Source organism: Mycena indigotica, assembly GCF_014461135.1.
Source record: "Mycena indigotica strain 171206Taipei chromosome Unknown Mind.scaff0005, whole genome shotgun sequence".
NCBI lineage: Eukaryota > Fungi > Basidiomycota > Agaricomycetes > Agaricales > Mycenaceae > Mycena > Mycena indigotica.
Window position 1 is genome coordinate 2,151,087 of NW_023503004.1, and position 13,868 is coordinate 2,164,954.

At 53.2% G+C, this 13,868-nt stretch overlaps 2 protein-coding genes across 2 annotated transcripts; one reads left to right on the plus strand and one right to left on the minus strand.

The window, feature by feature from the left end:
- Positions 1–694: 694 nt before the first annotated feature.
- On the plus strand, positions 695–1,817 carry MIND_00581500 (uncharacterized protein; the record flags this gene model as incomplete). The annotated part of the gene is made up of 2 exons (XM_037362574.1): positions 695–1,486; positions 1,533–1,817. The coding sequence occupies 2 exons, from the start codon at positions 695–697 to the stop codon at positions 1,815–1,817; spliced, it is 1,077 nt and encodes a 358-aa protein (XP_037220495.1).
- Positions 1,818–7,101: 5,284 nt separating this feature from the next.
- MIND_00581600 (uncharacterized protein) lies at positions 7,102–11,284 on the minus strand (the record flags this gene model as incomplete). The annotated part of the gene is made up of 13 exons (XM_037362575.1): positions 7,102–7,791; positions 7,841–8,002; positions 8,047–8,249; positions 8,377–8,698; positions 8,748–9,103; positions 9,159–9,438; positions 9,485–9,698; positions 9,746–10,173; positions 10,217–10,483; positions 10,543–10,641; positions 10,706–10,777; positions 10,830–10,921; positions 11,041–11,284. 13 exons carry the CDS (start codon positions 11,282–11,284, stop codon positions 7,102–7,104), a joined length of 3,429 nt encoding a protein of 1,142 aa, XP_037220496.1.
- Positions 11,285–13,868: the final 2,584 nt, after the last annotated feature.

The window sequence follows — 13,868 nt, forward strand, 5'->3', positions numbered from 1 at the left end:
TCTTAAGTTTCAACCGTCGGCGCGGACCGGTCACGCCGCGGACGCCGACGTCTCTTGTGCGTGGTATTACGTCGGCGCCGGATCCGGCGCGATTCCCCATCGTGCATTGTGGCCCGCCGGTCCCGCAGCACACCTCAACACGCGTACTTCGTACTTATTCCTCATATCATCGGCGCACGTCGACGGTCGACCGGTCGCCGACCAAGCTTCTTCAGACTTTCGCCCGCATGGCAGCCAAGTTTCAGATCGACGGCTCATGATCAGCGGTTGCCAAGCCGCCGCTGAGCTGATCAGCGGCACCATTTCCTGATGTGACCATCACAGGATTCCCACGGCACCGGCTCTGCTCTTGACCCCCACCAGCGGCACCACGATGCTGCCAAACGAGCTCCTCCTCGACATCTTCCACCTCTCGGTCACGTCGGACCTCCGCAACATATCCCTCGCCTCACGGAAATTCTGCGCCCTAGCCCGCCCCTTCTTATTCACTTCTTTGTACTTCCAGCCCTATGTCTTGGACGACGACGTCCGGGCGCTCCGGTGTCCTGCCCCAGAACAACGAAGGCAGCTTACTGATAAGCTCGCGTTGTTTGCCTCGGCGGCCATAGCACCACACGTCGTCCTCGTCAGCGTGACCTCGGACCTTGTCTCTGACGCGCCGGCGCCGTTCTCCGACGATACCGACACCCACACCATGATTTCTGCGCTATTCTCCACAATGGCATTCTTCAGCAACTTGCGCTTGTTCGAAGCGCAGGGCATCACATTCACAACTGCGTCGATCGACGCACTCTCTTCCCTTTCCGCATTCTCCCTCGAGCTCAACCACTGCTCATTACTGCCCCGCCTTTCAAGTTTTCTGTCCGAATTCCCCGCGGTCAAACTCCCCGTTGTCGACCTCACCCTTGAGAAAAACGGCAGTAGTCGCTGGAGCTATCCTGGGCGCTGGCTAGCGGTAATGTCACCGCACGTATTGCAGGGGCTCTTCATCCACGACAGGTCTGAGCTGGAGCAGGCCGAAATTTCCAGATTCCCGGTCTTCCCTCATGTGACGCGACTGAAGTTGCCGCTCGACCCTGCAGACCTAGATGTCATCCCTTCCCTGCTTGCAACCGCGTTTCCGAGTGTACAATCACTTGATATCGATTGCGAAGACAGGCGGACTGCGGACTCGGAGATCTCACACTATTCCCCGGGACTCCTCTTCCCTCACCTGACGGAGCTGCAGAGCCCCGCAGAAGCGGCAGGCTTTTTTCTCCCGCTGGCCCGACCAAAACGCCTTACGTTGCACTATTCCGATGCGGCGCCGCTGCTCCACTCACTCGCCACTCTCCCCCGCGGTCGCCTCGCCCGAACCACACACCTGCAACTGTCGCTGGACGACTGGGCGTCCGGCACCCTGGTGACAGAGATTTTGAATCACTTTCCGGCCATGGAGTCGCTCAAGCTGGAGCTAACAGTGAACGACGACAACGCGACGGGATCGGTGCGTCTTCCCTCGACCGACTCGCGCCATTCTAACACGTACCCAGATACTTGCGCTCGTAATGGCGCTCCCGTCGTTCCTCCCGCCTGCGCTCCGCTCCCTCTGGCTGCACGCGGATGTCTCGGGCGGCTGGGAGAACGACGAGGTGGATAACGCGGGCATCCCTGACACCCGCGTCCTGCATGCACGGCTGGTGGCGCGGTGCCCCGCCCTCCGGGCTGTGGACATTAATGTCCCGCTCTTCCGTCTTAAGTGGTCTGAGAGCACCGGATTCGAGAAGGAGCTCATGGGCTGGAAGGATTACGTCTATGTCGATGAGCGCGACCTATAAAATTTTGAGAGTTCCATGGGGGAGTCTACTTCATCTCGTTTGTACATATAGCTATAAAGGAAGCAACAGCAAGTAGAGGTGGATCATCGGATGCCACTGAATGGCGCAAGCGATTCAAAGTGCGATATTCATTTCGATACAGGAAAAAAGAGTCTGGATCGTGAAATGTGTAGTGAATCTGTAGTTATAGATAAAACTAATCTTGAAGGATACACAAGCTGAGACTTTTTAAAATCCGCTGCAAGCGTGCCGCGCCACGCATGTCCTGCGACGAAATCCTGCTTGGTGCACTGAACTCGGTGCAGAGCTTGGTGAGCTTCACTGGCATCCCGTGACCGACAGCTTGCAGCGCATTAGCGGCTCTGGAGGCAACCCCCTCGAGGAAGGGTTCGAGGCTGACAAGGCCGTCCCTGGCGTCCCGATCCCAATTCCGGTCTTGGCGCCGGCCGGCGGCGACGTGCAGGGTGAATGCAGCAAGGTTGGGCAGGGTGTCGAGCCGCGCAAGGTCCGCGGCGCACTGCTGAGCCTTACTGGGACGCATGTTGAACGCGGTGACCAGCAGCCGTGTGACTGGGCTGAACGCGGGGGACAGGAAGGCGTGCTTGAGGTCGGCGTAGACGGTGGGCATCAAGGAGAGGGTCGTGATGCGTGCGCCGGAGCGGACGATGCAGGATATCACGAGTTGGATTTCCTCCGCGTCAAAATCCGCGAGCTCCAGCGTCGTTAGCGCGGGGATGGCAAGATATTTGAGGAGGTAGGCATTGGTAAGCGCGCCCAGAAGGAGCGTGGACAGGTGGGGCATCAAGACGGGCGTCACCTCGAACTTCGGGTCCACAGAGCCCCCCCAGTTGAAAGCTGAGGCGATGACGAGCTCCTCCAGGCCGACTAGTTCCGCGAGCAGGGGCAAGAGCTCCTCATACGTCGCCGATTGCCGGATGGTCAGTTTCTTCAGCTGGTGGCGGGGAAACGAGAGATAAGGGCCCGTCAAGTAGCTCGGCGTGCGGATGGACAGCTCACGCAGATTCGGGGTGTCCAGTTCCACGTAGTATTGATTGGGTCTCGTAAAATCCTGCAAGTCGATGTCAAGCTTTGTGAGTCGCGGACACTCGATGCGATGGTCATGGCTTGCAAAACGTGACCAGGGGGTGCTCTCCACGGAGGCAACGGCCCACTGCGCAGCAGAGTTGAATAGAAAATGGGGAGGCCTAGAGTGGCGAGGAAGGGAGAATTCCAGCGGTAAACCGCGAGCGTGCTGCAGCGAATCGTCGAATAACGAGTCGCTACTGGAATTGAGGGTCCGGCGCGGGGGGTATATCCGCGTCCACACGTGTGGGTGCGCGATCGCGATATCGCGCCAAAGTCGACAGACCGCAGTAATTCGGAATCGTGTGCGGTTGATTTCGTGGGGAGGCACGGAGTCGATGGCTACCTCAAACATCCGGCCCAGAATTTCGGCGGGGAGAGAGTTGACAGGGTAGACGACGCTCGATAGGTCGTGCTGGATGGCCGCTAGACGGTCTTCGAGGGTTTCTAGCTGTGGCTTGAGGGCGTTGATTGCGTTTTGGATGTGCTCTATTGTTGCAACCCTATGGTACTGTCAACTCTCACTATAATTGTTCTTCCTGATCTAATAAATTCATAGGTCAATAAATGACATTGATGGCCCTCAAATTACTGACACATTCTATAAGTATTTGTTCAAGAAAGCTGATTTTACCAAGGAGCCTCCCATCTTACCTGACCTGCTGAAATCTGCTGAGGCACTGCACTATGCTGTTCTGAGTTTGAGGGAGGAGCAGAAGGTGGATTTTGTCCGTTGGGTACCATTTGTTCATTATGGTTTGTAAACATCCCACAGTACAATATATGAGAAGAGACTGGGGTTGTAAAGGCCCGGCCCCAGATGGAGGTTTCCCTGACAACAAGTTTTGTATGTACAATAAATATAGTTTTCAATAGATCACCAGGCTTACAATATTCAATTTGATGCAATCACAGGAATTTGTCACCATACTTATATGGAAGCAGAGTGAATTCAGAATTCCAATGAGATTGGATTTCAGTGCTGATAATATATATTCATGTCACCAGGACTACTGTCCTATTTTGATCAACTGTCCGGGGGGTGTAACACGTAACACAAGGTGTCCACATTACTATAGAGGGAAATCCCGACGTCAGCCAGAACGCAAAATTGCCTTTATTAAGCCACGAACACGTAACTGAGGCCACAGGTGTCCGCGCCGCGACTGCGTGTAATGCGGATACCTGATCGAAATAGTACAGTATAATGTAATTGTATCTGTCATATATTATGATGGTAATTATATATTTAGTTGTATTTGATTATATTCAGAATATATTCAATCCATTCAAGTGTGTCAGAGGAGAAGGTTGGAAGGATTAGTTCATATCAAAGCTGGGCAAGAGCCCATGGCCAACTCTATAAGTATATGTACAAGTTCTAATCCTTCAAATGGCAGACTGATAAAAGGTTATAAGTCCTGTTATGGCACTTTTTTGTCTCTGCAAATTCAAGGCAAATCAATCTTGCAATCAATCACTCCTGTTGCCAAGAGATCGATGCGCCAGCTTATAAATAAACTGATAAATCGTGCCATCTCCCTCTTTCTTTCCACAAGCTTCCATTCCCCGGACGCCACTACGCTTGAAACAATCACCAATGCGACTCTCAGAGTCATCTATCTTGCATCTATTCGTCATCTGTGCACCGGCTTGCTCCGCAATGAATGGCGCTAGTGCTAGGGATCACAACCGTACCGTATACGGTCCGGCCGTACATTTACGGTGGTTTACGGCGGTCTCCCGGACCGTAACCGTACCGTACTGCAGATTCTCGGTGGCGGTACGGGTACGGCCGTACCGTATACGGCGTATACGGCCGGATCCGGCCGTACTCGGAGGTTTACACTGGTCACTGAAAAATGACCCATCCGCGGGACTTGTCGACGACTTTGACAGTGTCCAACAAGACTTCTAACAACTGTAAGCTGCTTTGTCCTACAGGCAACGCCATCTAACATACCTTGTAGCTGGAATTGACACTTCCTCAGATGCTTGGCACATGCCATAGCCGCCCCGGTCGCCCGGAAATTGGGCCCACCAATTGGAGGTGCTACGTCAACGCGACATTGAGCCTCCTGGGTGCGCCGTAAGCGATGCCGGTGCCGATCTGCTCAACATCTTGACAGCTCGGGCCGTTGTAAGCGAGCCATCACCGTACCGCCGGATACAGCCGGGTACGACCGTAGAGTACGGCCAAGTACGGTGGAGTTACGGAGCTCCGGCCGTACCGTACCGTACTTTGTGGCTTAGAGCTTGGTACGGGTACGGTATGGCCGTACCATACCGTAGCCGTACTGCTGTACCTACGGTCCGGTTGCGATCCCTAGCTAGCGCGTTGGAGCTGCCTCGTGGCTTGGCGTCTCATTTGTGGCTGAACGACGGTCTACAGCTTCCGCTGGGCTGGGTCGGGGGCAGAGCTTCAAATGCAGTCCACTGCTGTTAGGCTCGCGGCATTGAAGGTCCACGCAGCCCACTCGCACACTATCGACACTCATCCTCACCTGTCTGCGTGCGCTTGCCGCTGTTGGGCGTCGGTGCATCCAAATGTCCCGCCCCTGGGCCAGTCGAAGGCGAAGGGCGCGCTGCGGAAAGTGTGGATGATGCTTGTCGGTGCCGTTGCGCCGGAGCTCATGGTGTTCTTCGCGGCCAGGCAGCTTTTCGTGGCGAGGGAGTTTGCTCGACGTGCGTGATGACTTGTGGAATTGTTACTATTATTAACTGACTTTACAGGCTACGGCTTGTCAATAACACACGGGTTTTTCTTCTCCATGGGCGGCTTTGTCGACCGCGCAACGGGTGCGCCTGTTACCACCCTCGCCCAAATCAGCCCACCTCTTTTTCGTTTGCGCCTCAAACACGACAGCGAAGACCAAGATGAATCAACAACAGAGTCTGCATACTTGCGGGACATTCGGGCCATCGATGTCCACGACCTCCAGGACAAGTCCAAGACGGAGGAGATCAGCAAGGGCGTGGCCCTCCTGCATAACTAGTACCGCGTTCTTCATCGTCCAGATATGCGACTGCATGCGGCGCTGACTCCCCCATTAGCAAGCTCGAAGTCAGCACATTTGCGTTTTCGGTCGTGAACCTGTTCATCTGGGGATTCTGGTGGTACAAGCCGCAGGGGGTCAAAAGGGCGATTGCCATTGGCGACAACGCAGAGACCGCGCCGACTGCTTCCCTGGGCAAACACGGCCACAACTTTTACGTGGAGAGATGCGTCTGGGGCCCTATTCAAGGCGCCTACACACACTACAGACCCCGTCCGCCGTCGCACTCCGTGCCCGACTTCTGGTCCCACTCCCCCCACGACGCCGAGTTCTCCGCCCCCTCAAGCTCAGCAGCTTCCTCGGCATGTTCGTCGGCGCCGTATTTTTTTGGCGTGGTCGAGCACCTTCCCCTCCGCTGCCGAACGCGTCCTCTGGCGGATCTTTTCTGTCCTTATAACGGTGTCCGGTCATGTTGGCGCTCATGCATTCGTTTGTTGGGCACCACCATACTGTGGAGGACGTGCACAACAACGTCCACCCGCTCGTGCAGGGCGGCGGGGTGGGGTGTGTATGTCGTGGCACGGCTGGGGCTGTGTGTCCTCGCGGGCACGACGTTGCGGGCGAAAGACCAGGGATGGCTGGTCGGAGATGGATGGGAGAAGTATTTAGGCGGTGTTCTATGAACATTGTTTTTGCTCTATTGTTTTTTGCTCTGTCATGTTGTACAAGTAGTTTATATGTAGTCAGGTCTCACATTATGCAATGTTGACTGGAGCTGGAAGAGACGAAACGAAGAGGAGGCAAAAATTGTGCACGTGATCATAGCTTAGTCAGCTCTTGCTTCTTTTCCTCGATCCTCTAGCTCTGCTTCCTTCGCCAACAAGCCGACCTTGGAGCAAGCACACCTTTACTAGCTGCTGGAGACTCCGAAGGATGCACGTTCTTCTCTGCAGTGACTAATAATCATGTGTCAGGGGTGAGTATGCTTTCCCGCCAATAAGTACACCGCCAAAGGGCCGTCATACAGTGACAGGCTGTCGCTGTCAGATGGGTCCAGCGGAACGCCTAGCTGGGGTCTGCTGGCCCACAGGTGCCTGCTATCTGGGAGGCATCAGCCGGACGCGAGCTCGACAACCAGCTTCACACCAGCTGGAGAAAGGAGCAACAACATGTATTTATGATAGCTGACAGTGTCCTAATCTAAACTATTCATTATCGCCGTATGACTGATACTCTTCATCACTTGTATCTTTTTCCGACACCTGATCGCTTTCCGATCCCCCCTCGGAATCACTCGAAACTTCCTCTGCCGCCAGCGCCTTCGCCGTCTTCGTGATCGTTCGCTTGGTCCGTCCTGCCGCCAAACCTAGGGTTCCTGAAATTGCCACAGAGACTGCGATGGGAATGATAGGCAACTTTGGCTTTTTTTTCTTGGGAGCGGCCTTGCGAGTGCGCTTGCGTGCCGGTGCTGAATCAGAGTCAATATCCTCAGCTCGGCGGCGCTTGCCTTGCTGCATGGCGGCTCCAATTGATTCTGACTCTGGATTGGCAGCTCCATCACCGCTGGACACTGGACGCCGCTCCATTGCAGCATTACCCTTGGCTGCCTTAGCGGTATTCCGATTCCGAAGCCGGGTCGCAAACTCAATATGCTTTGCTGAACGATCATTAAAGAGCGGAATTGGGGCCCAGAGCTTGCGAGGAAGAGTTTCGCGAAGGAGGTGGGCGTTATGGAAAGAATGAATGTTGATGATATAGCGTTCGAGGTCTTTGTGTACGATGAAATGTTCTGTCTTTTCAGACGCGACACGTTCTTGGATAATGGCACGGGAACCGGTGGCGGCGCATTGGGCTGCACGACAGTCATGTTGTGCATTGAAATTGAAGCCGACATCCTAGAATGATAACTATGTAAGTGGAATATAAGCATTTGAGACTTCATACCTTAGTCGGAACAACGAAAAGAACTGTTTCGTCATTGGGGCGAATCAACACTGGCATCCCATACACCGAATCACGGGCTGCTGATGTTTGGAATCGCTCCAAAACAGCAAGGTTGGTCTCAGTACCCTGGAGGATTTCCACAATGCGGGCGGGAACTACAGTCTAATCTTTGTTAGGGCGCTGAAAGGACGAGGGTAAAAACTCACATCAGTCGATAGCCACGATGTAAACACCCAAGACCCGACTCTGCATTCATCCTGCGACTGGCAAATAAAGGATTTTCCGGAGTCCCAGACCGAGTTCGAGATGTAATCACGATAGTTTATTGCTTTTGCTGCTGTTGTAGCGCTTAATCGACGCAATACACGCTTATCTTCGCCTCGTCCAAGTGGGGCCAATTTGACAATGCCTGTATAAGCGACTATGAGAAGGGGCTATGAGAATGCAAGCATTGTACCAATATCCCGCGCTTTTTTGCGGTGTCCAGCCCAAGAGCTTCTGCAAGATGGGGTGCTTCTCCAAGTAATGGCGCACACCAGTACCGGCGCGGACCCATTTCTGCTCGCCTTCTGCTGCCCAAAGTCCACCAGTCAGCCGATGTTTCAACCCTTCCTGGTCTCCCAACTGAATAGCTATATCGCGACTTGGTGCCAGATGATTTGAAAAGATCGAGCAGTAGCGGAAAATGGCATTGAAACTCTCGAAGAGCTCTGTTGCCAAGCCAATGAGCGGGCCAAATTCTGTTGCGTCGTCTGCAGCGTGCGCGAGTAGATGGTATTTGATTTTCGTTACGATTTTGGAAGGGTCGATGACAGCGACAGCATCAAGCAGGTTTGCGACAGCTATTTCAAGGTCGGTCTAGAGTGCAAGTCAGAATGCGGGAGGTATGACAGCGGAACCGACATACACGATACTGAGTAATGTCATGAATTTCGGGGACCCAAAGTAAAGCAGATAGCTCGCCCAATGCCCGCCATGCAGCGAGATGGTCATCCGAGACCAGATCGTGCACATGGAATACTCCCGTCTGAACAACAGTCTTGAGTTGTTTTCCGATTAGTGAATTGGCGTATTGCATGATGTATTTAGCACGAATGGCATGAATGGAAAGCCCGCTCGTCTCGGTCGCTTGTAAGCGCTGTGAATACATTGTCTTCTCCTTGTCGGACCAGCCTGTGTGCGAAATGTGCCACACGTACTTGACTGCACCAAGTAGAATCGTGTGTAAGAGTTCAATGGGTGTATCGTGTGTAGGATCGAATGCTAGTATGGGTTTGCGTCAATACTCATGCTTATGACACAATTGGTCAAACTGTACCTGTTGTTCGCAAGAAAGCGCTATAAATCTTCTCGTCGTTCTCATCCACCCACTTCATAAGCTCCGCTTTGATGTTGGCTGCTGGTCGTTCGGGGTCGGCAACACTTAGTTGCGCAAAACGGGCCTCGAGACCTATGATCCATTGCTGTGTATATGCGTCTTTCACGCCCGTGTTCCGCTGGATCTTCTGGAGCTTGTCCATTGTTGTCCCACCACAGACATGCCGGACTTGGAGCCGCAACTCGTCGAGTACATATTCTTTGGTTCGCGGAATACCAGGCTGTCGCCATTAGCTTATATGTCGGCCAATAGAAGGGAACACAAACCTTGAAGAGCTCTTCATACCCGACATTCGAGTGCTTGTGTGCTTTCGGACCGCCGACCTTGCATTTTCGACAAAAGTAGTTCGCCTGGCCACCCATATGAGACGATACCTCGCTCTGCATCGGGTTGTCGGAAGGGCCGGCGTTACAGTAGACGCAGATCTTTGTTGTGTTTCCTGCGTCGTCTTGTACAGCAATTGGCTTGGTGTGTGTGGCTCTGAAATTATCAGAAAGAATACCGTAATTATATATGGAGGCGCGCACTCAATGGCGGTCTTGAATTCGCGATATTGCTCGGAAATGGACGCATTGGGAGAGGTCGAGACGAAATGGATATGATATTCTTGCTGCAGCAGTTTTCGGGGAAGATTCCGATGTGTCATATACGCGTTCCAATGCTTGTTCCATGATTTAGAACGATTTCCGGACACATCGTCACCAAAGTAATCGACAAGGCTGGTGTACATGGGACAGCCACCCGCAATGGCACGTTTACGATTGGGCATCCTTGCGGGGTGTCCCTTCGAAAATGTCGCCGCTGCTGGCGTGAGAAGTGGAAGAATTGATTGCGGACAGTACTTACCATTCCATTGCGGCACCGCTCCAAGATCAAGCAGGTCAAGATAATTTTCCTTCATATCGGCAGCCGCAACGAGGGACGTCTTTGAATCATCAATCACCGCCTCCCCAGCCTGCTGGAAGTAAGCCTGAGTTGCGACAGAACAAGTTCCATACCTCGTCAATTTCGACACTGTAACAATCTGCGCAAACGGCAGAGTTGACAGTGACCCAGCGTATAGGAATCACAAAGTGGCCGTCCTTAACGCGGCATAGTTCGTTGACATAGAAATGGGCATTGCCGGCGTCATACATGGGACTCAGCGCGTCGAGGTCCATATTTTTCCGCCATTTGTGCGCATGCCAGATCTCGCGGATGATGCCATCGGTAGGTATTTCCGGATAGACACGAATGTGCTGCCGGATTGCAGGGTTAGCCCAATCCTGAATGGTCATAAGTGTGTCTTCCACAGGCCACAGGGCAATGAAGTCGAGATACTCACATGTGCGATGATTGCGCAAGGGTCATTCATAAAAAAAACATTGCCCAGTGGCGACAGGCAAGGGAGGGTAGGGATGCCTGATTCAGCACGAATTTCCTTCTGAACTCGGTTGAGGCCTTCGAGAGAAGGAACATCTTGAGCGCCCGTTTCCCGCATGATCCACAGTATAACGGCGCATGAGAGATTTGGAGACCCGAAGTCGTGAAAGGTTGTCGAGAATGTCAAGGAGGAACATCTGCGCCGCGTTTGATTCAGAAGAACATGGTCAAAAAGGACAGAAAACACACTGTTTTATTCGGATATGGGAAGTATCCGGTGGTTGACGCAATTTTCTGGGTGCCAGCAGTTTGGATTTCCTCCTCGGTGGGCCCGGCAACACCTATAAGGCGAATCAGATGAAGCAAGAGCTTGAAGGGGTCAGCGAAACGGACATGGACAGCAGAATCAAGTCCGCATGTCACATGTCCGCTGTCATCCCACGTTGACAACAACACCCACCCGCGTTGGCTAGCAGCTCAGCGAGGAAGTCCTCCTCCTCATCGCGCTCATTCAGCACCTCCTCCACTGTCCCATCTCCAAACCCCAACCGTCGTGTCACTCCCTCCGGGTCCCATAGCCCGAAAAGCTCCACCTGTCGATCCAAGAGGCTGTGAGCCACTCGACTCTTGTCTGTCGTGTCCAGCCCCGCACTGAAGGCTGCCCCGTCCTCCTCATACGCGCGCCACATCTCAGTCTCCGCCATACTTGGTACCACCAGCAACGCGCGTCATGGGCACGGGAGGCCGGATGGGCTGTGTGGGACGCTGTAGCGCGAGCCGAGTGCGAGAAGAAGCTTGCACTAATGCCTGCTCCTTCAGTCGTTGCTGCCCAGCGCTTACAATTGCGACCGCCTTGCTGTGCTCCTCAGACTCTTCATGCTTGGCTGTACTTCTCCTCCCAATCCACACATGTCGCTCGGGTGGGTTTCCGGCAGCGCAAACTCGACATAAGACACGGTCATCATCCCTTCTCGTACTCCAAACTGTGCATAGTGAGTCCTAATATCCACATTTACTGCTGCCAGTGCTGATTTCCTTACCTTCTTCATTCAGCCTCGCTCCACTTCCTCGGCCAGGCATGGGTGGTCAACAAAGACTCAAGTGAGACCGACTCTCCTTTCCGCAATATTTACGCCACCTGTCGCGCAGCCCTGATCCATATTACTCCAGTATTGTTCGCGCTATTGTCCAGCCCACTCCGACTCCCTATCAGCCGTCCGTCACCTTTCCAGTGCCCTGATTTACGTCGCGGTCTTGTTGCTCACAAAATCACTGGGTCGACAACGAAAAAAGTACATAAGGATGTTTGCCGACGCCTTCAATTCCCATCGACATCCTCGACTGATTTACCTCCAATGTCTGCTGATCCCACCACCCCCACGGCAAACCGTCTCGACGACATATTTGGTGCTATGCAGCAGATGACGCCTACCTTCAGCTTCATTCCTGGCAGCACTCCTGATACCACAATCGATGAAATGCCGCCTCTTCCTGGTCTCAATCTTATCCCTCGTCAGAATGCTACCGAATCCATCCAGCGTTTCGCTGCTTTGCGCCAGCTTCACCAGGACCAGACTAGCGAGTGTGTTGGGCTCCTCGGGGTACGTTGTCTTGACCCGTTTCTCACTGCTAACGTGGCCAACAGGAGCTGGATAATGTGGTCCTCGTTAAGCTCATGGTCGAAATCATGGCGCTCAAGAATCTTGTTGGTAATATCGTCATTGCTACCCCGCCCTACGTTATGTCGGATGCCACCCGTGTAAGCACTGATATCTTTGCTTTGAAAGACTATTCCTAATATCTTGGCAGCGCGGCCTCACCAAGTTTGGCCTTGCGACGCTTTTGTCATCCCAGCTCGGCTCTTACAAAGGCAAGGTCCCCGTCAACATAATCTTGGTCTGTGAATTCCGTCCTGCCTGCTTCATCACTGGCTCATCGTTGTCAACAGAATCTTCTGAAGACGCATCCAAAATCAAAAAGCAGGTGTGTCCGAGTCTTTCGTGTCTGTGTGGATCTGTTTGATGCATACAATACAGGTCGCGCTCTCGGTTCAATATAACCGCACCGATAACTCTTTTGGGTTGGCCAAAGAGCACGTCAATATATATGCGCTCTCGGAGGAACTCATCGAAGGCAGCAATTGTGTGGTCACAATCGAGCTTTGTGCTCGTGTTGCGCTAATTGTAAGTTCCTTCCTCTCTCTTAATTCTGCTGTGCTCATACGCGCCATAGCGTGATGTTTATATGCAGTACCCGAGTCACCCCAAATTCTGGAACAAGGTCGACGACTTCCTTGGCGCAATTCGTGCACAGGCAAATGGGGATGCACGCATGGTTACCCGGTCAGTGGACTTCTCCTCGTTCTACCTGGCATTGCTCATCATCGGAGCAGGGCTTTCCGCAATATCCTCGAGCACGATCGTGGCACCCATGGTGTCAACAACTACACCATCACTGCGACCGTTGGTGATACCGTTCAGCAGCAGATTTCAAGTGTCATGGATGCGACGATTATTAACGCGGCCTCTGCCGCTGGCGCTGACAACATGGATGTGTAACGTACAGTACCGATAGCCGTGTCCAGTGTATTGCAAATATATTTGTGGTCTATAGCCGAAGTCCATGTAGGGTTTGGGTAGAGCATCAATCCTCTTCCATCCGATACAAGAGCTCTGATACAGCCTTTTGACCAGCTTGCTGCCAGCCAAACCTGGCAGCAAGCTGGTGTCATTTGCAACCTGTCCCACTTTCCAGCTGCCTGCCCCCTCAATGCCATCCAACGACGTCAGATGTCACAGATGTCAGACTCAGGCTCTGACTAGGTGGGGATCCCGTTGCGGTGTAAGTACTTACTAGTACAGTACTACTTCAAATACTTGCATTACTACTAGTAGTAAGAGACTCCCCAGGGACGGCATACAGCGCGCTTCCAGGCTCATCCACGCGCATCCTCTATTCAATACCATCTCGTCCGGCTGGCGCCTATTGACATCGCATCCGGACAAAAACGTGGCAGCATAGAAAACTGATATCCTAGACTCCGGTGCGTTGCCTGCACGTTCGCAAGGTCCCTGTTGTTGCTCATATGAACAGCAGAAACATGTCTTCTTCTTTGTCATCCAGCGATGACCGTCGTCGCCCGTAGTGCGGAACTCTTGCCGCCAATGCCCAACTTGAACTTGTTGAAGGAACCGAACCGTAGTAGGAGGAAGTCAGCTCGGGGCTTCTGAAAACGGGGAGCGTTTTCAGAAGGGAGGGCGCGGCTGATGCTTTCTATGTGATTTTGTT